General features: G+C 40.9%; 2 protein-coding genes across 2 annotated transcripts in view; both read right to left on the bottom strand.

The window, feature by feature from the left end:
* The window catches only part of dyrk1b (dual-specificity tyrosine-(Y)-phosphorylation regulated kinase 1B), a 62375-nt gene extending 55544 nt beyond the window's left edge, over positions 1 to 6831 (bottom strand). Inside the window, exon 1 of the mRNA XM_008298734.1 lies at positions 6152 to 6831. The gene's annotated coding sequence lies outside the window, so the exon portion shown is untranslated. The remainder of the gene's footprint in view (positions 1 to 6151) is intronic.
* A 638-nt stretch (positions 6832 to 7469) lies between these two features.
* fbl (fibrillarin) lies at positions 7470 to 18263 on the bottom strand. Its single transcript, XM_008298735.1, has 9 exons — positions 18157 to 18263; positions 15971 to 16078; positions 15313 to 15459; positions 15048 to 15142; positions 14458 to 14628; positions 13936 to 14068; positions 12529 to 12641; positions 9947 to 10092; positions 7470 to 8455 (listed from the first exon to the last, which is right to left on the bottom strand). Exons 1-9 carry the CDS (start codon positions 18164 to 18166, stop codon positions 8431 to 8433), a joined length of 948 nt encoding a protein of 315 aa, XP_008296957.1. The 5' UTR covers positions 18167 to 18263; the 3' UTR covers positions 7470 to 8430.
* Between the last annotated feature and the right edge of the window lie 4403 nt (positions 18264 to 22666).

Raw genomic sequence — 22666 nt, forward strand, 5'->3', positions numbered from 1 at the left:
AGCACTGTGTTAGCCATCATTATTGAAAGTAGTGGACTACTTTTGGTTTCTGTTCTCCCTGCCTGCACCTGAACTAAGATCATGAGGTGTGAGTCGGGACAACTCCGTCTCCAGCAGCCTCCTCCTTTTTATGAGCTATAGATTGCTTCATCATTGGAACATGGTAATAGTAAATCTGAAAGAAAAAAACTACATTCAGCCACAATGGTGAGTGCAGCAGTTACCCGTGCAGGCTGGAGGGGCACCAAAACATCCTGATGATCATCACGTACTAGCACCAATGCGACCATTTGAGATTTTAACTCACAATAACAGGTTGCATGTGCGACAATTTTGGTCGCAGTCTGAAGCCCTGGAGGTACGGTAGGAAAATGCCTTTAAAAGCAAGAACTAAGTGACACTAGAAAAAATGAGGTACACTTGAATTCCTACTAGAATTGGCAAATGAACATGTGGGCAAATAGTAGAGATTTCACAATATTGTGCTCTGGACAAACGAATCAAAGATGCAGTTGTCTGGCCATACATGTTTGGCACAGACCAAAGAAGAAGAATCTCATACCAGCTGTGAAACATGGTGGTGGACATGTTGTGGTTTAGGGCTGCCTCAGGGACTGGGCAGCTTGCAGCCAACGATTCAACTATAGATTCTAAATCATATCAAAGAGCGCTAAAAGTGATGTGAGGCCATCTGTCCAAAACTTGAAGTTGAACTGGAGATGGATCTTTCAAAAGGATAATGATGCTAAGCACACAAGCAAATCCACCAAAGACTGGCTCAAAAAGAAGAGATGGAGGGTTAAGAAATTGTCTAGTCAAAGATCCAGATTTCAATCCCATTGAAATGTTGTGGGTGGATTTGAAAGAGTCAGTACATGCAAGAAAATCCTCAAACATCTTGCAACTACAGGAATTTTGCATGGAAGAACAGTCAGAAATGTCAGCACTGATGTCAGAGACTCATGGACAATTATGTAAAACACTGACAAGAAGAGATTTCTGCTTAAGGGGGAAATACTAACCTCTGTGGACAAGTGTGTGCTTCATTTTTCCACATGAGAATACTAGAGTGTATCTGTAAACATTTTTGTTAAATAATGATAATAACTGAAAAGGTTCATTTTCCTTGTGATGCACAGTTTCAAAAAGGATGAGTGTTTGCTTGTACAAATATTCTTAAAAACTAAATAATTTCCATGGAATGTATTTTTTAGCCACACCCTCCAGTTTACAGATGACATGTTGGGAATGCTGTCATTTATTGTACAGAAAGAAAAATTCTTAAATGGATTTTTTGAAATATTGGTACTTTCATTGACTGATTCTTTATTGCTAAACAAACTGAATGCATCACTTTGGCTCTGATGCAGCGGGCACTACCTCTCCCTGTAGCCATTCTCAAGCAAAGTCCCGCCCACAGCACTCTCTGATTGGCTACACATTACAAGTAATAGCCAATCACTGAAAGTTATTGTTTACACAGAGGGACAGACGATAGCAGAGTGGAGCAGCTCTGTGAATTATAACATAAGAAATAAAGCTTTAAGATATTGGCCTTGGAGGGCAATAAATGTGAGTACAGTGAAAGAAAAAAACAGAAGACCTAACTGCAGGAATAGAGAAGACAAACTGATCGATCTCGATCAATTGATCTCACACTAAATAGAGGAAAGCATCCTAACATCACATGACACTGACATCTTCACTCCTGTTTCTATTGTACTTATTCAGCTATAACTCATATTAATGAAGTAACCCAGTTATAAATGACAGCTTTCCTTCTATCACACGCTATTATATATAACATTTAATGTATATATGTACAAATTCAGTAACAGTAATTATTATTAATGAAGTAATAGTTACTAATGTCAGGTTCCCTACTATCACTAACTGTTAATAATATTTAATATACATTGATTCCAAACATTGATTGTTTGCCTTTTCTTGAGTATCAATAATTGATATCAGCCCTTGAAAAAACAAACATATAAAAAAACATTCAATCAATCATTAATCAAAAGCCAAACATATACAGTTACACAGAGGGCTGGAACACACTGCAAACACACCAATGTTTTAACAGCAGTGTGTCTTGATCAGATTTGAAGTGGAGAACACACATGTTGTCTATATTTTAAAATGTCCCCGTGGTCTGGTGCACGCTGGACAAATTCAAAAATGTGCATATCTGAACGTAAGACAGGAATACATACACAAAACATAGCTTACGCTGTTGCCAAACATTCCGCACAGAATTACTAGAATAATTAGATATTAGAAAAACCAGTTGATCACATTTGTTTCAAACCTCTGAAGGACCAGGCAGGCCTCCTGGTCACTGCACAAAAGCTGACAGGGTTTTCTCAGTCAAAATTAATGACATGTGGAGAACCATAGGAAGGGCTCCAAACTAACTTTTTCTTTTTTTGAGGCACAGGCAAAACACATCACTTGCTGAACATCTGCTAATCCATAGACACTACATTTACCGAGGTTCCCTAAACACCTCACATTGCAGGCTGCGGTAGATGCTGCTAGGTGGCTGCAGTGCTCTCAGACAGGTGTGTGAGCAAAATTACTTTGAAAAGAGTAAAAACTGGGCAGTCTCACATCAGATTTGTCCAAGGTGAGACAGATTTTTTTCAATCTTATCCACATTTCACCTTTTTTTTTTGAGTGGAGCGCATATTTAAATGTAAATACTACAATCGATCATGTTTATGTAATAATGAAAAACTAAAACCATGATCATGATTAGTATTCATTTAATTTTGCAGCCATACTACTGTGGAAGCCGTTGTAAATGAATGTATTGCATTTTTTTTCCTTCACCGGTTCAGTCGGTATCTTCCTACCTGCACCTGAACTCTGATCATCAGGTGTGCCTGAGTCAGATCTGTCCACCTCCACCAGCCGCCTCCCCTTTTCTCATTTTGTTTTTATAATTATCAGCTACACATCGCTTTGCCTTTGGAGCACAGAACCGCTAAATAACTTGTTTTACGGCATGGACAAACTACCAGGGCCACGGGAAACTAAAGTACTACTTTCCACCATTATGGCTAACGCAGTAGTTACCTGCGCCAGTTAGAGCGAGTCTTAATGATCATCACGCACTCACACAAATGCAACCACGAGATATTTTAACTCGCACACTCTCAAGAAAAGGTCACATGTGCGGCCATTTTGGTAAAGATGGGCTTTTCTTCGACTAAGAAAAATTGCTAAATGGAATTCCATCCTATGTCGGAAAGACATGACAGCTGTAATCACTGTATTCCTCTCCTCATGGCTAGACTACTGTAACTCACTGGACCTGGGTGTCAGAAAAAAAATGAAATAAAATAAAACTTGATTTGATGCACAGGCTAACTGCAGCATCACTTAAGCTCTGGGGAATAGAAACTCCCTTCTCCTACAGGTGGTGATGACATAAACTCAGTGCTTTGCAGAGAAGCGTATTGGTTGCACACTTGAAACACAGTGAAGCCCTTTGGCATAAATGAAGAACTGAATTTGTCATGTTTCCTCTGAAGTTGTCAAACTGAACAGGTATTTATAGTCCCTTTATCCTTGTAAATCTCAGAGAAGTTTGTTGTCTCTGACATGACGTTAGCCCTGACATAGATGATTTGCTTGATTTGCCACATTTCTTCTTGGTTGTCACCTTTGACAAATGTTTGTTTTGATATTTGTTGTACTTGAACCTGTGTAACTTCAGGTCTACGTTCCTGTGTTTCTGTCATGGTGTTAGGGATGTGACACTTAGACACTAACTCCCACCTTTGGATTTATCAATAGGATTTTTTCAAAAGATGTCAAACTCTTTTCAACCAATTAATTACTGATAATAGTAAAGCTGGCTCAGGTAGAATAAATCTGTCTGCCTTATGTGTTTGCGTACTTCTTCTTCTACTCGTGTTGAAACATTAGTCCATTTGCAAAATAAAAGTGCAATGTGAACTGAACACTACTCCAGCCTCTTTTTTTGTACTTGGAAAATGTGCTGTCCTCGAGCTGAGGAGTACCTGTTTCAGCTCCATTTTGCTGGATGATGCACAGAGAGCTCGGTTCCTACTAGACACAGTCACACACTCGGTACCAGCAGCTGAAGCAAAAACTCATTCCACTCAAAATTATAAAGTTTCATCTTGAGCAACAAAGCTTTTATTCCATGTATGTAAAGACACGAGGCAAAGAGGAACAAGGCCACAAGAATAAGTAGAAGAGAAAATTCCTGATACATTCTGGAATCAGTCCATCACTGTCTCCGGGGTTGTAAAGCTGATGTGCCTCAGCTATCACTCAAAGACTCTGGACTTGTTGTCACAGCTGTGCTGTTAGTAGGGAAACAAGTCTACTGGCTGTTTGTGGCCAAAAGACACAGACTACAAAACCACTCCAGTGGACAAAGTAATCAAAAAATGTACTTAATGTTGCACGAGTGAGACAAGGTGTTGCCTTTGAGTGAGTGAGAACACTGAAGTTGTAGCACTGACAAAAGCCACTCTTAAATGCTCCACTGCTACTGTGCCACTGCCCAGTCTGCCATCTAACTGATAACATTTTACTCTATAATAATTACCATTGTTTGAGCTTGGTGATGCATAATGTCATGATTTACAGCAAGTCCTATGCTACACTATCACAATACAGTGCTAATCAATATCAGTACCACAGCACCTTTTAACATGAAAAGGAATAAGATCATTTTACATAAATTTAAGTCTAGATACTGTAATAGCTATATTTAGAATTTATACACTGAGAATCAATGGACAACTGTAAAGGGACCACTACGGAACACACTATAATCCCCAATTACCAACCAATCAGATATTGACTAATTGTGATTTAGACCTTTCTCAGTCCTTTCACAGAATAAAAGCGAACACATTAAACATCACTGAAGACCTGAGCAGCTCGCTGGAACTGCAACTCCCCAGATTACAGATTCCCCTTGAATCACACATAGTCAGGAAGCACATCCTCACTGTTCTTGAAGAGAGAAGCTGATGTGATTTGAGAAATAATGAATGAAAACATTGAAATAAATCAGCAATCGTTCACTTAAAGCCGCAAGTTTGCTACAAGACAACAGTGAGCCTTAACTTGAGCAAGGCGGGGGGAGTAGATGGGTGGGGAGCGTGTCTGGAGGGGGAGCAGCATCTGTGACAAACCTTAATTTTAACAGTCAACCGCTTCAGACCACATCTTCTGTTAAGTGACGGCCATAAAACCCATACACGTAAAGATGTTCAGTCACAATTCTCCCAGATATGAATCACCACTGCACCTTCGTCGTCCCATTCCTTGACTAGGAACAGCCATCTCCAAGCAACTGGGGGCCTGTGTCGCTCTACTCCAGGGCATGGTAAGGGCTGGGGTGATGCGGTAGCGGAGCTAGCAGCTACTGCTAGCTGCCATAACAAATAAAATGCTGCATGTCCACTGAGAGCAGTCCGGGGCTACTGGCTGGCTGCTATGACAGCTAAAGCCGTCGCAATCTGCATGGCACACCACACGTATGCAGGAGGATATCAACACGTCTCCATCATGTAACAGCACATACATCCATCTCCGGCGGCATCCTTCCCTTTCAATTGGGTGCTGTGCGTTAACTTAAGGCAGGTCGCAATACCACTCCTACTTAAACTTGCTTAGATAAGCACACATTGATGAAAACCAGCATTAGCTCATTTATGAGCAGCCCGAGCCTCGGTCAACTAGCAGCACCGTTAGCCGTCAGAAACGACTCAGTGACAAGGTAAAGTAGAAGGGCATGGGGTTAGTAATGCTACACTTAGACGACGGTGCACAGGACTAAAACGGGATGAGTCCATCCTCATAATTTACGTCTCAGATACCGAGATAGGCCGGGAGAGCCTTAATGGTGAAAAAAAATAATTCATTGTCCAACCCGCCTATTTTATCGAAGTCTGCCTCCTTCCCTATTAGCCATCTGACCAGTAGCGGCAGAGGAATGGTGACACGAGGCCGGGTAGCTGGGCTGAAAAGCGTGGGGAATAGGTAACATTTTCTACCCAGCACTGTTAACCCTGCTCAGCTGTCAAGCCTCTAACACGTATTGCACACAACCACCAACTCTCCCTGAATAACACACAAACGCAGACCGGCTATTTCTTACCTCAGGCGGTGTGTCGAACCAAGTTCCGCGTCGCAGCCATGTTCGGAACCACTATCTCCCTTCGTCCACACGAACCGAGCCTCCTCCCCCGGATCAGTCGTTCCTCTTCCACAGCAGAAATCCAGTTAATTTAATATAGAGTTATTGGCCAATAAAATCCGGTGATATTAGTTTCCAGTAAAATTGCGGTATTCTGTATTCTCCGGTGTTCGGGGAGCGGGTTGTCGATGAGGACTGATTGCCGGCGCAGCACAGCTAGCCCTGCCTAAGGGGAGGTGGGCAGCCCGCCGCCTCAACCACCTTGAACTTACTCTTCTTTCAATTCGGCGAACCTAATTTACTTGATCACTATTTGTTCTCAGAGATCACCTTACAGCTACGGCGTGAGAAAGTTGGATAAGCGATCCTTTCCGCTTTTAAATGGATTTAAAGGCAATAAGCTAACATGAACGAGCTAGCTAGCTAGCTAGTCGCTAGCATGCTAGCTGTCTAATAAAACACTGCCATTGGAATTTGAAGGAAGACAATCCGCTAACTGCAGGTTGCTTGGCGTCAACGGCCAGCCTATGGCCAGAACCTGCAGACGCGATGAAAAATCTATGTATTTTAGCAGGTACAGCTACAGCTAGCTCTATGATGGCCAGCCCCTCTGTGATGTTAATATCGGTCAAAGGAGAGGGGCTGCATTGAGAGCGCACTCCCGACACCAGGCAAGTACGGCCCAGCGCGTTCCAGAAAAATTTCCCACAAAATGGCTGCCAAAACAAATCCACCGTGTATGGCTTCACAAACTTCCAAAAATTTTAAATGAAGACGTGGTTGCGTAAAAATTTTAAATGCAACGAAAGTCTAAACGAAACCCGGTTCCGAATAATTTGTGTGCTGGCTTCGACAAAAAGAATAAAGAAAAGAAAAAAGCAGCTTAGTTTGGCGCAAGTTGTCACGAGTTAATGTAGAGAACCTGTTAGATTTCTCTGCATATAGGTCCGTTTAACAAATAACATCAATGGCATTCGGTTAGTCGCATAAATCACATCCCGTCAATAGTGTTGCTGTCATGAACTAGATATATAAATCTCGGTTTTAGTAGTGACAACATTTGGCCATGCACTCAGATGGAGATGAAGCTCTGTTGAGGTGCTGGTCCAGAGGAACCATGGACCACTGCAGCACCAACACCCACAACTGCTCATCAGTCCATGTGTCTACTCCTACAGTGCAAGTAAACAGAATAAAATACAGACGTGTTCCAAAGAGTTTGGTTGGGATGTGAAAGTACATTTCTACATCATCTTCATAGCTAGACAATACAATTAAATTATAACCAATCAAAAACAATACTTTTATTAAAGCAAAGTTCCCAGTTATGTCAAAAAATACATTTGAACTGGTTCAAGCATAAATTGTAGTCAACTGTCTACAATCATTCTTGTCATACACTCATCTGACAAAGTTATACTAGTATCAAACATAATAAAAAATGAATATTTTACTGTATGTAAGTTCTGCCAGTTAACATACATGAACAATACCAACAGGTCTATTTGTCGCAGGATTAAGGATATCCCTACCAATAGGGGTTGTACTATGTGTATCACAAGTACCCAGATAAAGGCAACACCGGGACCAGAACAACTTCATTAGAGTAATAAAAGGAAGAAAATTATCAGGAGCACAGAGAAGCAATAAAACAAAATAAAATACTGACAACACAAGAAACCTCACTGGAGCCAAACTCAAACAATGTAGCAGTTATTCAAACCTGCATAACTGGGAGAACCTTATGGAGAAAAGTTTCAGACAAATGCTTTATAACATTTGGGCATATGAAGTGAAATTCAAACATTTCATGATCACTTGTACAGTTAACATCTGACCACTTTCTTTGTAGTCTGATCATCTGTATATATGTATCACATATCTGCATAACAAACATGAAATACAGGTGGTTTGTAAAGAAATGTCTTTGCATATTACAAACTACTAACATGATTTGCTCCAGTGGGGCCACCAACTCGGATGGCAATCTATAGCAGAAACAGACCCACTAATAGAAGGACCGTCCAGAAGTTGGATGATTGATGCAGTCAACTATTAAAATGACTCAAAGAATGGAACCTCAGCTAAATTTTAGCCTAATTGGTAGTCATCCATTTCCACTGTGGAGGAAATATAACAGGCAGGAGGAGGTGAAAGGAGAGCAACACACAACACAGACAGTGCCAAAGGTAGATGGTGGTTGAAAATGGTAATTGTTTGCCTGAGCTCTCTTCCACACCTTACTTCTTCTGTTTAGGTGGAGGTCTGAGGAAAGAAAAAAAGAAATAGGTTAAACAATCAATACAAAAAAGAAAAGGTTCAGGCACTATATATGCAAAGCTGACGGCAGCGTGTGGGAGGGTCTGAATGCACAGGTGCATCTCACATAATTAGAATATGGTGGAAAATGTTAAAATATTTTTCATCAGACATTGCTCAAAGTGACAACTGTACAGATTCTAGACTCTTCACACAAACTGAAGTATTTCAGGCTTGGTCAGGGCTCTCTTTGCTCTCTATATGTCCATACACAGCCACTTCTATGTATACCTACATATACACACATACATATATAGTATACACATGTATATACGTGCACATATAAATATATACACACACACAACGCTTTAATGACCATAGTGATGAGTGGGCGACACTTTGCTTCTCGTTTTTACATAATTTTCATAATTCAGGTTTCTAGAGAGAACGACAACATGTGACGGCCGACAGTTACTGAATGACAAGGTGTTAAACTGGAACTCTGGATTAATTCCTTGTTTGCTGACTATTTAGTAGTTTTCTGTGCAGTTATAATATATTAATGCCCTGGTCACACAGTGAGGATAAAAGATGCACAAGAGCACCTCAAAAAGTTCCTGGCCACACCACAACATGACACTGGAGGAAGGTTGTTGGTGCATTATTTTTCAACCCATTTACTTTAATTTAATGCAATTTGTCCACCAACGTTCAAGCTTCACTATCGCTACGTAGAAGGTGGTCACATCTTGAGATTTCAGCTACTCAACGGCATTGATGACCGCACCAGAATGAAAATGGCGACCACACAAATGGGACTTTAGAAATTCGACAAATTAGGTCGGCTAAGTGAGGTGAACTGGGCAACAGTTTGAAGCAACGTTTGGTTGCTTCTGCCACCTGTGCTGTGTGGAAGGGTTCACTGTCTTTGAGCACCAGCTTAAAGCTTTCCTCTCCATTTGATTACTTTAAAGATTTGAGTTTTTGTGGACAGGATTTGTAGTATGTTTGAGTACAGCGTTGCTAAAATTCTAGACACACGAATAAAAACTTATCAGCAATGTACAACGTGCGTCACTCTTAGAACTACCTGGGCAATTTGCTCCAAATGTAGGTACACTAGCTGAGAACAAAGATGACTCTTTGGCGTGTATATATCTTCATTACATCAGTTTAGACAGAACAGAGCGCTGTATTATAACTAAAAAATCTTATTGCAGCTTAGCCTAACTTTAACCTTCAATCAGACAGGAGGGCAACTGAATGAGCAACTAAACGTTACTGCTGGTGTTTAACACAGATGATCTGTTTAGTCGAAGCTGCACCCGTAATAATGTGTCATGTGACAGATTTATAGAATAATAAAACTTCATATTTCTACATACTTTAGATTAAAATTAATTTAGAATCATGCACAATTCTATTATCAATAAAAGAGTCCTGTTGGGAAGCACCATATCTAAGCTGGTCAGGGAGAGCAGGCTAGTGTTAGTTTACCTGTAGATGCCCACCACCACAGCATGGTCTCTTTCATAAGGCTCCAGTGTGAGTTGTTCTTGTGGTTTCATGTTTTCAACACTCATCTTCTTTACTTCTGAGGCAAACACTGCCTCTGGAGCTGCTGTCGAGTCTATACAGTTAGCCTAAAGGAAGAAAAGAAAAAAAAAAAAAAAACAGTTCAGACCATTGACAAACTTATCAAGAACAAACATCAAATGATCAAAACTGGAAGTACGACCTTGTGGTTGAATGCTTCCAACAAACAGGGAGTGACACTTTACACATGCCGTCCAGACTCAACATACACCAAGCAGCCACAATATTAAAACCACTGACATGTGACGCAAATAACACTGATTACCTTGTGACAATGGCACCTTTCAAGGGGTGCAATATTAGTCAGTCAGTAGACAGTTCTTAAAGCTCCACGTTTGAAGGTGGTAAAAATAGGCCATGTAAGGCTATAAACCACTATAACAAAAATAAAAAGTTTGTCAGATAACTAGCTCAGAGCATTTCCAAAACAGCTGGTCTTGTGTGGTGTTCTTGGTATGCAGTGGCTAGCACCTGCCAAAACTGGTCAAAGACAACTGGTGAAACAGTGCCAGGGTCATAGATGCATGCTTGGGGAGTGAAGGCTGGCTTGTATGTTCTGACCGCACAGAAGAGCTACTTTACCACAAATTGTTGAAAACCTGGTCTATCATAGCCAGCATTGACAAAATCTATGCTTTTTAGGGATGTCTCAAGCTAGTGCTGGACTGGGTTTAGGGCATTCTTAAGTTGATTTGCGTTCTTTGGTTACATTTTCTCTGCAGGTGTCAGAAAGGGTGAGCACACATTGTGGTAACAAGCTGCCTGATACAGTTCAGCTCTGCTGGGGGACATTAAGCATCGTAGGAGTCTGTCATGGTGCCCATCGCAAGCTCAACTTCCACAACGCTCTCTGCATGCCAACATAGCGCTGAACTCATCTGAGGGACCGCCTCCTTGAGCCACTACAGTAGTCAACAGTAAGAGGCCCCACCTGGTGGCCCAAGCAGGTACTACAGTCAATATACAATGTATGTTCTGACATGCATGTAGAGAACACAGGTTTATGCAGTATGCGAGATGGTGGAACAACAGTACACTCTACCCTCTACTCTACATATGAGATACTGCCTGTGTAGGGAAATGGTATCAGATTGGGACTCAGCAGGAAAACTATTTTTCTTTTTTTTTTTTATTTGAACAAAAATGTTCATAATTCCCTAAACAGCTAGATGAGCTCAAAGTGTACCACCATACGTTTATAAGAAAACAGTAATTCCTCTATGCAGGAACAACTCTAATGTGGATGACTGGGCATATGTGGGTCGTTTCCATGGGAAAGAGATGGCAGAATGCACTATGGGAAGACAGCAAGCTGATGGAGACAGTGTAATAGGCAATGTACTGCTGAATATCCTGGCATTTATATCACTTTGACATGTACTGCCTAGCTACAAACTGTTGCAGACCATGTACAAACCTTCATGGCAATGGTATTCCCTGATCTCAGTGGCCTCTCTAAGCAGTATAATGTGCCCTATCACATTGCAAAAATTGTTTAGGAATGGTTTGAGAGGCATGACAGAGTTTAAGGTGTTGACTTGACTCAGTCCGACAGAACACCTGCAGAATGAGCTGGCCATACATTGAGGCACAACCTTGCAACTTACAGAACTCAGGGCACAAGGGAGACCAACACAAGACTGGACAAGTGGCTTTAAAGCTGTGGCTGATTGTTGCAGGGAGTTTTGAAAGTTAAGTCCGTTGTGAGAAACAAAAAAACAAAATCAAACTACTTTTACATGCTTGGCCAGTGAAGCTCATTCAGATAGAACACAAAGTTGTCACCAGGGCATTAGAAAACGCTTCACATATGGACGTTGCTCAAGTAAACACATTCTAAAATATGGATAACTAACACAGCTTCAACCTGGCAGCACAGAACACCAATGCAGTTTAATGGTGGGCACCCAAGATTATTGTCACTAATTCAGCATCTGACTAAATGTAAAATATGTTTCTGTTCTTCAGTTATGGCATTGAAAAATGGCCAGAAAATTGTCTTCACAGAACATTATAATGTCACAGTGAAGCTGACCTTTAACTTGGATACAGAATGTGAGGACATCAGTTAATCCTACTATACATTTGTGTAACATTTTCTCACAATAAGCATATTTAGCCCAACAGTGATCCTTGAGTCAAAGTGGATGGTGTGCCAAAAGTAATGAAATTCCCTCCAAGTGTTCCTAATATATCGCTTTCACAGGAACAGGATGGAGGTCACAGTGACCTCTGTCCAGTTCTTTCATAAGTCCAAACTATCCCTGTCAGTCTCAAGACTGAAACCGCATCTTATGATTCTCTCTGGATTCTACTGTCACATAATTAGCTGGCCAATAAGGTAACTTAGTCGCATGGTGTTTGTGTAGTTATTGTGTTGGTAAACTAGTTGGATGTCCAGAGATAGTTTTAAAAATCAAGTTTCAGTCTCAAAAACCAGCCTTCAGTTTAAAGAGTTACTGTTGAGGCAGTCATCAACGTACCTTTATAGAAATAACAAAGTGTCCGCCATTCTTCAGGAAGTTATGAGCGTTTAAAGCAACAATCCTTGTCTGGTCAGGCTGGGCAACGTCAGCAAAAATCACATCCACCATGCCTAAAGAGAGAGACCATACACAGGTTCTGTTAACACATTTACATTGAAGGTTATCCAGTGTCACTTCTCAAATGCAGATACTGACAGCCTTATGACCGCATGATGCTTATGTGCAGTGTCCATTGTCATTTTCTGTAATAATAGGCAGATCCATTTTAATTAAAAAATTCAATGTTAAAAAGCAAAGAGAAAACTTCAAAGGGAGGTGCATACTTTTTTATAGGTGCTATATGTAAGAAATTGTCCGGCTTCAAAAAGCTTAAAGTCAGTGTTGCTGGTATAAACTGTCATGACACTGACCCTGGCTTAAATATGGTTTACGTCAGGGGTGTTCAATTAAAAGTCACTGAGGTCCAGTAATTAACATTTCCTCCAAGTAAAAGGTCCGAACCGAAGTCCAGTTTGTGTCTTAAAGCCAGATTAGAGGGGAAAAAAAAAAACAACCAAAAAACAATAAAATACATTTTCAAAAGCGAAACAGAGCCGAATCACCCTTTTATCTCTTAAATGAAAGAGGTCCCAGTCTAAAGAACCAAAGGCCTCCACTTTCAAGTAAGAAAGTCAACATCCTCAGAAAACAATAACTAAAAGGTTTTGTTTTTACGTTGCTGGGCTGTAAATGTGCGTGATACGTCAGGTAGATCTGTCATACAGGGCTTGCACTCGGTTATTCTGCCCTCAGCTCGGACTTCAGGGGACAACTTTGCTCAAAAGAGCTGTGCTTTGTTTCGTAGTGGCGCTTCACGTTGCTACTTTTAGTTCATGCCATGGTTTCAGAGCAGATGAAGCCACTGGCTGTGAACTGACTGATGGAAGAATGAACATAAATTTCTCCGTCCACTCATCTTCAAAGCAGCGGTTTTCCTCATCAAGCTTCCTTCTTTTGGAGCCAACCATGCTGTCATCACTGTCTCTTCCTCTCTGCTCTGCTGTATAGGCATTAGGCAAGCGCTAAGTGGCAGCGGCAGCGAGCTGTGGCGATGCGCTTGCCGTGCAGGGTAACCAAACGATTTGATTGGCTCGACTGCATGGAGCTACTGCCGTATAAACTGGAGTAGCAGTGCCCGCTGTGCACAGCCGCGACTATTGGAAAAAATGCTCCATGAAAATATATTCTGGTGAATTTATCAGAGATTGGTCACGGGTCCGGACAGAACCATCACTCGGTCCGGATCCGGACTGAGGTCCGCCACTTGGTGATGCCTGGTTTACGTGCTGTCAGAACAGACCGATACTGGAACTACGAAAACTCTAAAAACAGTGTTCTGTTGTGCTGCGGTCGAGGACTACCTACCAACCAGCATTCGGTATTTGTGCGGGTGCCGAGCATCTTCAATGATTGGAATAATGTTGGTGCGCTTCTTTGCCACGTTGAGAAGGTCACGACCTGATCGATGGGAAAACTCCACAGCGTAGACTAGCCCTTCCTGAAACACAAGACATGCAAGTTAAGTTATTGTAATGTAGAAAGCTTCACTTAAAACTGATTCTACAGGTTTATTATACTAGTCATGAAAACATCCAAAAATTCATGTCAGGCTGAACTCAATGTTACATCTTGGTTCAAATTGGACCTTTTACTTTACTTTGGTTTGATTGTGTTCAACTGATTTTTCCAAGTGTAAAACTGTGAATAATTCATTTATGCTCATAAAATCTTAACTGTTAATATGTCCTATGATGTCACTTCCTCAGACCTTTTGAAGAAACTAATAAAAAGTAGTTGTATTTATCCACAACAGATTTCTGTAGCGCATCGCAAATTTCTTAATCTCTTATATACCGGGTAGCAGATAGTAGAGTGTGCAGTACTTACTGGTCCAACAATGTCAGAAACGTGGGATACTGTGGTACCAGAGGCAGCTCCCAGGTACATGACCTTAGTGCCTGGCTTGATGTGGATTTGGTCGACTCCTCCTAAGATGGCTGCTGCCAGCTTGGAGCGGAATGGATTCCAGGCTCTGTACTCAATCTTCGTCTCTCCTTCCTAACAAGCAACAAACATTTTAAATTGACAAAGTCTGGCTACAACACCAGAGACCATGAGGTGCTTTTATAAAGTTTACTCAACAGGGAATGTTGTACTTTTATTCTTAATTACAGGAAATTTGTTGAGCCTTGAACCCAGCAGCAGAGGTTGTCACAAAGCTGAACTGGTGTCTGTGCTAAACACTTGTAAATATTTTCCTTTATCAATAAGGATATCGATTGATACATTAGTTTTTATCACCTTGGCTTGAATGACCCATAAGACAAAAAAATGTACATAAAAAAAACTGACCACTGTATATATTGTGTTTTTTGTACCGTTTGTCAAATTGCTATAAATCTAAATTTGGTACGACAATGAATGATTTGGGCCTCAGCCTCCGATGTCTAGTCACTGTATCGTTGATCGTCACTCACCTCCACACTGATCCTTTTCTCTCCGTACACAGACTCTCCCACCACCATGTTCTTAGTGACCAGGGCATCTTCTTTACCTCTGCAGATGAACACTCCTGACAGACAGACAAGACAGACACACACCATAAGTCAGGGTCCTACAGACAAAAAAAGCTCAAACACATACAGCTAGAAATGTTGAAAGAATGCAACAACTCTTGCAGCGCTTCCTTTGGGCTTTCTACAACATTTCCAAGTATAAATCCAAGAAAGGAATCATTGAAACCTTCATGTCTGTGTGGCTCAATTAAGACCTTCTTCCCTCCTCCAAAGCCTCCTCTGCCGCCACCTCGGCCTCCTCTTCCTCTCGGGGTGCCTCTGCCACCACCTCCTCTACCACGAAATCCGCCACCGTCTGGGGATCTGAATCCACCTAAACAACAAAAACAGACACATTTCAATCAAGCTGCCCCTTAGTTCATTTCACTAATTGCATGTTCCTTGACTCCTCTCCTTGGGTCTTAGGCCCTTCCAGAGATGTGAGCAGAAGAAGTCAGGTTTGAGGCATCGGATATTTAACAAAAATAAGATATCCCTGTCACGTTAAGTCACAACACAGCAAATGTGATGAGAATGTACAGACGTCATACCTTTTTTTTTTACTTAACACACAAGTGCATAAAGTGTATGAAAGAGTTGTGGCACACAAAAGAGTACAAAGCAAACAAAGAATGACACACACACTCTTGAGTGATATATATCACATAGGCACTTTTGTCACAGGTATACTATACTTGTAATATTTTATCTAAGGCACATTAAACATTATTTAGATTCCATAATGAATAATATGTTCCACAAGTCCTTCAAAAAGTTGTTCTCATGCCACATTTGAACACCTACGATAATGCACATTATGTGACAATACAAATAACAACTCCCACCTCTTCCTCCTCGGAATCCTCCTCGTCCTCCAAATCCACCCCGGTCACCAAATCCTCCTCTTCCTCGTCCTCCACCTCTCCCTCCTCTGTCGCCACGAGGACTAAAACCTGGAACAAAACAGGACAATTGTGTAAATGTATACATGTGCATTTCAAGTAATGCTGCACTGGTGCATGGTGACAATCAATTATGTTACAGGACAGTGATTATACATGGACAGTTTACTTCCCACTCACTGCAGCTCCCTTATTGCTTTTCAGCACTGAATAGTGGTCAATGCAATTTAGATTTTTTTTCACAAGTTTTCTCATAATTGTGAAAACAGATGTCAAAGTATTGCGAAACGTTAGAAATATGAAGCAAAAAATGTGATTGCTTATGTATCTACCTCCTTACAGTCAGCATTTAACAGATGCACCTTTGGCTGCAACTAAAGCGCCATGCCTCTGTGGACAAGTCTGCAGCTTTGCACACTGAGACAATTCTACCCTGACTCTTCTTTGCTAAACTCTTCAAGCTCAGTCAGGTTGCATCGTCAGATGGACAAAAAAGTAGTTTTATCATTTTCAAGTCCAGCCAAATTCTCAACTGGACTAAGGCGTGGGCTTTGACTGGGCCACTCCAGAGCCGTCTTTAGATCTTTAAACCATTTCTCTGTAGCTTTGGGGCATCGTTTAGCAGGAAAACAAATCTTCTCCCAACTCATACTTCTTTAGGCCTCTGCATCAGGTTGGCCTTTGGCATTTCCCAACACATTGTAACCTTTTCTGAGTTGCTTAGTGTTTTTTTTCTTCTTTTCTACTTCATGGTGTGGCTTTAGCCAGAAATATTCACCAGTGACTGGACCTTCCAGATACAGATGCCTTTATGATTGGGTCACTTCAGACACATTCACTGGTCTTCGAGATTCACTTCACAAATTGTGTGATTTCTAGCACTAACTAACAATTAGTACTAATATGTTTCACTAGACATGAAGGTGTCTTTTCTTATAATATTCTTGACAAGGTAAATTCAATTGACCAATGTTGAAAAGCGATGAAAGCAGAAAGGGAGATGAATAGCTTTTGTTAGAACTGTAACAGGACAAACATCAGTCACAATGTAGGAGATAAAGCCACGTTTGGACAAGTGGAAAACTGCATTATTTCAGTTGAATTGGCCATTTAAAGGGATTTTAAGAAGGTACAGATAAGTGGTTTGGGTATAATGTAAAGAACAGCGCAGACAAAATAGATGCAGATGTATAAAGACAATTACAAACCCATCTTTACTACTGTTGGAGGCAGATAAAAGCAGCTGTGTGTAGTCGTGGTATACACGTTTTGGCTCAACACTTGCATTTAACTACAATAAAAACAATCTAAAATTCTCAAGATGACGCCCAAAAAGTTGAGTGTTCGGTTTTGGTGTGCAACTCTTGTCTTGTAACGGCAACAATAACCTCTTTTTTCCTATTTTGACTGATGCTAGAGCTAGCTACATGCTAACAAAACACAGTGAGCTCACCAACGAGGGCCCGATTTTAGTCTACTCGTCCTTTTCACTCAGATCTATTTATGATGGAGTACGATACAGTTCTACATGAAGTTAGAATGCAGTTTCTATTCATAATTATTATCTGTCAAACATTCAATCGTGGCTGTGTGATAAACGTGTTGACTCACGGAGTCGCGTAAATACAGACTCACATGGTTCCGGTCTGAGCTAGCGTTAGCATAAGTTGCACAGCTTTAGCCTCGTGACACAAACCACACAAAAAAGCAGTTGCAAACATACTGGAGTGGTTGGGAACGATCAAAAATAATGCTGTGCAAGAAAACAACACCTAGTTAGTTTCTAGGATTCGTTATGTGTTCGTTTAACTATATTGTGTTGCTGAATGAATCCCAACACGTGTGCTGAGCGACGAGAAGACCACGACGTGTCGCCACTGCTGCTCGGGTATTAATGTGGTTAGAGAATTTATTTAACGTGGATATTTAGTTTAGTTTCCGCGTATTAATGGAGAAAGCGTCCACACAGTTGGCGGCATGTTTTTTTTTCTTCCAAGTAACACTGGTTTACTGTAAGGCTCGTTGAGCTGCACGCCAGTGAAGGCCGAGCACACATCGACGCAGCACACAATCTAACGTTCCTCTAAAACTACCAACACTAAGTACAACAGCACGTAACATCACTGTACCTGGCCTCATGTTCACCGGCGTAAGGCGTTAAATCGACGGAGACTACAGGAATATTTGCTGTCCGCTCTGCGATGGTCCTCAATCAGCACACACGGCGTGAGCACATGTAGAAGTGATGAGCTTCTTCTTCGTGGCGTTCTTTATTTTTTCTTCTTCGTGCGGTTGAATTGGCGGTAGGCCAACATGTGAGCAGGCGCGTCATCGCCCCCTGCTGGACTTAAGTGTATAACATGCAATAAGAAAATCCTAGCTGTATGGATACTGCATTCAAGATTCAAGATTTTTATTTGTCATGTGTGCACAGACAGTCTAGGCGCATTGGAATTCTTGTGTTGGCTCTTTTGAAATTGAGTAAAAAAAAAAAAACATCTAGTCAAAATAGGTAAGCAATAAAAAAACTATAGAACAAAACAAGAGTAATAGAAGATTTATCCATCTATTACCTTTATACACCTAATCCACACTAGGGTCTCAGGGGGGCTGGAGTCTATCCCAGCTGATTTAGGGCAAAGGCAGCAGACACCCTGGACAGGTCACCAGTCTATTGCAGGGCTACACTTAGAGACAGACAACCAAGCACACTCACATTCACACCTACGGACAATTTAGAATCAAGTCAACCAAGTCATTTTTGGGCAAGTGAAAACCTGCATTATTCCAGCTGAATTGGCCAAAAATGATACCATGACTACATACAGCTGCTTGTATCTGCCTCCAACACTAATAAAGATTTCATTTGTTTTTTTTCCAATTGTCAATATGTCTCTGCATTATTTTGCCCACACTGATCTTTAGATTATAACCAGCCCGCCTAATTTGACCGTTAAAATGGCTTAAAAGGGTCAATTAAGCTGGAATATGCAGTTTTCAACTTGTCCAAAAGTGACTTTAGCTCCTGCATTGTGACTGATGTTATTAATGCATCAAGATGGCTTGTCCTAACAGTGTTTACAAAACATATTCCCCTCCCTTTCTGCTTTAATTGCTTTTCAGCATTAACCAATTTAATTTACTTTAATTGTCAAGAATTTACCCCCAAAAAGATTCTTTCATGTCAAAGTGACAACAAATTTATACAAAAACAGTGTCAATTAATAAACAATATAACATTTTTTAAAAAATGATTGCATATGTGATACTACAACACTATTTAGTGTACCAGAAAACAATTCATACTTTTTCTTTTTGCTTCAAGTATGCACTACAGCTGCCCTCATTAAGTAGTCACTGTTTAATGCACTTTTGGTACAACTAAGACATACTACTTTGTCGTCTAGAATAAAAAAAAATTCTGCCATTTCCATTTTAGAGCACTATCCGTAACATTGAAATGTATGTATTTAGACCACCTTCCCTGACACTTTAAATCATGCCATATCTGCAAATATACTGGCTTTCATTCATCTACATAAAACAGAAACATTGTTTATTAATGAAGTAATTTTTTTCCCCTAAGATTTCTTGTGAAAAAGCAAAATAAATGATTCTGAGAGACTTTTCATAAGATAGACTTGCACAGGTACCATGTTTTAAAGCTACACAACTGTTCATATCATTGTGAAACACTCCAGAGGACAGAGAACTGATGACCCCGCTATCCACCACAGCCTGACAACCAAGAGGCAGCCAACAGATTTGTGCCCACATTTAGATCCCCCCTCTGCAACACTTTTCATTATACTTTTATTTTCTCTACATTTGTGAGCAGTAAGTCACAAAGTAATGTGAAGCACTTGATGCATTGAATAGAATACAATTCTACCCTGCTGTAGTACCTAAAAACGCTTTAGTTTGGTCAACAATCAGGTGCTTTTTGATCGTCCAGACTCCTGCTGTGCCTCCATGTGGCAGCTCATGGAAAACGGGTGATACTAACGCAGACAAAATCAGCAGTGGTCCCTACAGACAAAGTTATGTCCAGCCAACCATCACTGCTTTTTGTGGCGGACGACCAGTTAGAGATCAGAAAGTGTTGGCAACAACGCCACCTAGGGGAATTTCACCGCCCAGAATGTAGCACAAGTTTCCCCGCTAATGGTGACTGAAGGCTCACAAGTTCAAATAACACACCTCAGTGAAAGTATGTGGTTGTTAACAACATAATACAAACTAGGTTTTAACACGTCTTTTAAAAATACTAAATTCAACAGACACAAATATAACAAACAAAAAAGCTATTTACAACGAACACACACATCCACACACAGTTGACCACAAAAAGAAGCGATTCAAACAGACAAACTGAAAAAAATCCTGACAAAAAAATAAGAAAATAAACCTTAAAAGAAATTCCACATAAGTTGAAAGTAGCCTTATGTAAAATACGCTGAGCAAAAAATAAAATAAAAAAAATCAAGGAAGCAAGAAAAGACACATCTGTTCATCAGTGTCTCATCCAGCTCCCACTCTTAGTTCAGGTTTAGTTATGTCCTGTTTTGTTTTGGCATTTCCTGTTGCATGTTCATACTCTCCCTCTGTCTCATGTGTCTTTACACTTCCAGGTCTTTGTCTGATGTGACCATCTGCCCCGCCCTAAAGTGCTCCACCTGTGTGTGATTGTCTTTTCTGCTACAGTTTGTACATATTCTCAGTGTTTCCCGTGTTGTGTTCTTTGCTGGTTCGTCTGTCTTGCCAGCGTCTCAGTCCTTTTCTCTGTGTGATCTTCCCTGTTTGTCTGGTTTGTAGGCCTTTTGCATTTCTTTATCGTTGCCTTTGTTCACTCCATGCTTTTGTTATCTTTTTGGATTTTTAATGTGCTTTTGCATGCTCCCTGTGCTTTGGTTTCATCAAAACTGTGGTTTGTTTTTTTTTGGGAATCAGCTTTGATTAAAGTTTGCTTTTTGTTCACTTTACTACCTTTGTCAGTGTCTGTGTCTTACCTAATATTTTTCCTTTTTTAAAAAAAATCCCAGAGAGGAATACAAAAACTGAAAGTACATAAAACTGTGCAATTGCAAATTAGGAATATTTTCTTAATATCAAATGAAATTAACCAGATTTTTACTTGCTGCAGATTTTAGCCTCCCTGACAGCAGGAGGACAAGCGATGCATAGAGCACAGCTTAAACAGTACAGCAGAGCAGAGGTGTATGGTGAGCTGGAAATCAATGCATCCATCATCTATAAACCGCTTTATCCTCTGTGGGGTTGCAGAGGGGCTGGAGCCCAAAGCAGCCCACTTTGGGTGAAGGCAGGGTCAACCTGGACACCAGTCTATCACAGGGCTACACTTAGAGACAGACAACCAAGCACACTCACATTCACACCTACGGGCAATTTAGAATCACCAATTAACCTCAACACGTTTTTGGACTGTAGGAGGAAGCCGGAGAACCCACGCTGCATGAGGAGAACATGCAAACTCCACGGTGTGTGTCATAAAGCCCTGGATCAGACAATCACTCAATCCCAGATCGTCAATCTTGATTCAATGCCTCAACCACGTCCCCAGCACTGTCCTCCATTCACGTCTGAAAATCCCATCGGAGTGCCTGTTCTGCTACCATTCTAAGATCTCCAGACATCTACAAACCTTCTGGTTCACTTGTTTGCTTCAATCCTCCATGTCCACACATTTCGCTACATCAGACTCCTGCCTGCCCCTTCCCAGCCCAATCTTTATAATAAATATATGAAAGCACCGAAAACGCATCACAAAAGTTGTTCGCTTCATGTTGGTACATTTAACTTTCTCTCAGGCTTCAGCTGATTAGCTCGCTTCATCAGCACAGTGCAACAGCAATTCACATAAGCTGTGATTTTTACTGGGAACACCTGACAACAACAATGGCTTTCTTACCTTCATACCTCAACCTCAGTACAGCAACAACCCATGTGCACACAGTGTATAACAAAGAAAATCTGTTTACACTCTCACATTTGGCCTCTATAATAGTTGTTAGAAGGCACTGGAAACTCTAGGTAAGATGTAGAAAAATAAGGAATGGGAGTCTGGTAAATTCCATGAGGGAGAGAACACAAAAAATCAGACTAAAGATTTGTCAATGGGCCTGGCAGTGCTGGCAGATGTAGACCTTCCCATATTATAGGAAATCAAGAGGAAGGACGTATGTGACACTGTGATGTTAGTTAGTGACCATCCTGAGGAAAAATGGACACATTTCAAACTGATTTCCAAGACTCAGCTTTATGCAACTACAGAAATAACAATGAAGACAGATATCAAATCATTTCTCAGTCTTCACTATGAAGCTTGTGCCAACCTTGTGGGCACATGGGTGGGTGAAGGATGTTAGATCAGGAAAGATAATTATATGCTCAGATTCTACTGTGGCACTAATGGCACTGAAAGGCGGGAAAAGTGGTGCCAGAAAAGACCAGGCCAGACCAGACCTAATAATAGAAATTTGACTGTATTAAATCGTGCATCTAGGTCAGGGAACATTGTAGAGGTTTTTATGGGTCCCAGCGTACATAGGAGCACAGGGGATTGAAGAGATAGCAAGAAGTGCTGTCTGCAAGATGGACATATCTCTGGAAGCACTGTAT

This window comes from Stegastes partitus, unplaced genomic scaffold (genome assembly GCF_000690725.1).
Source record: "Stegastes partitus isolate 25-593 unplaced genomic scaffold, Stegastes_partitus-1.0.2 Scaffold1346, whole genome shotgun sequence".
Classification (NCBI taxonomy): Eukaryota; Metazoa; Chordata; class Actinopteri; family Pomacentridae; genus Stegastes; species Stegastes partitus.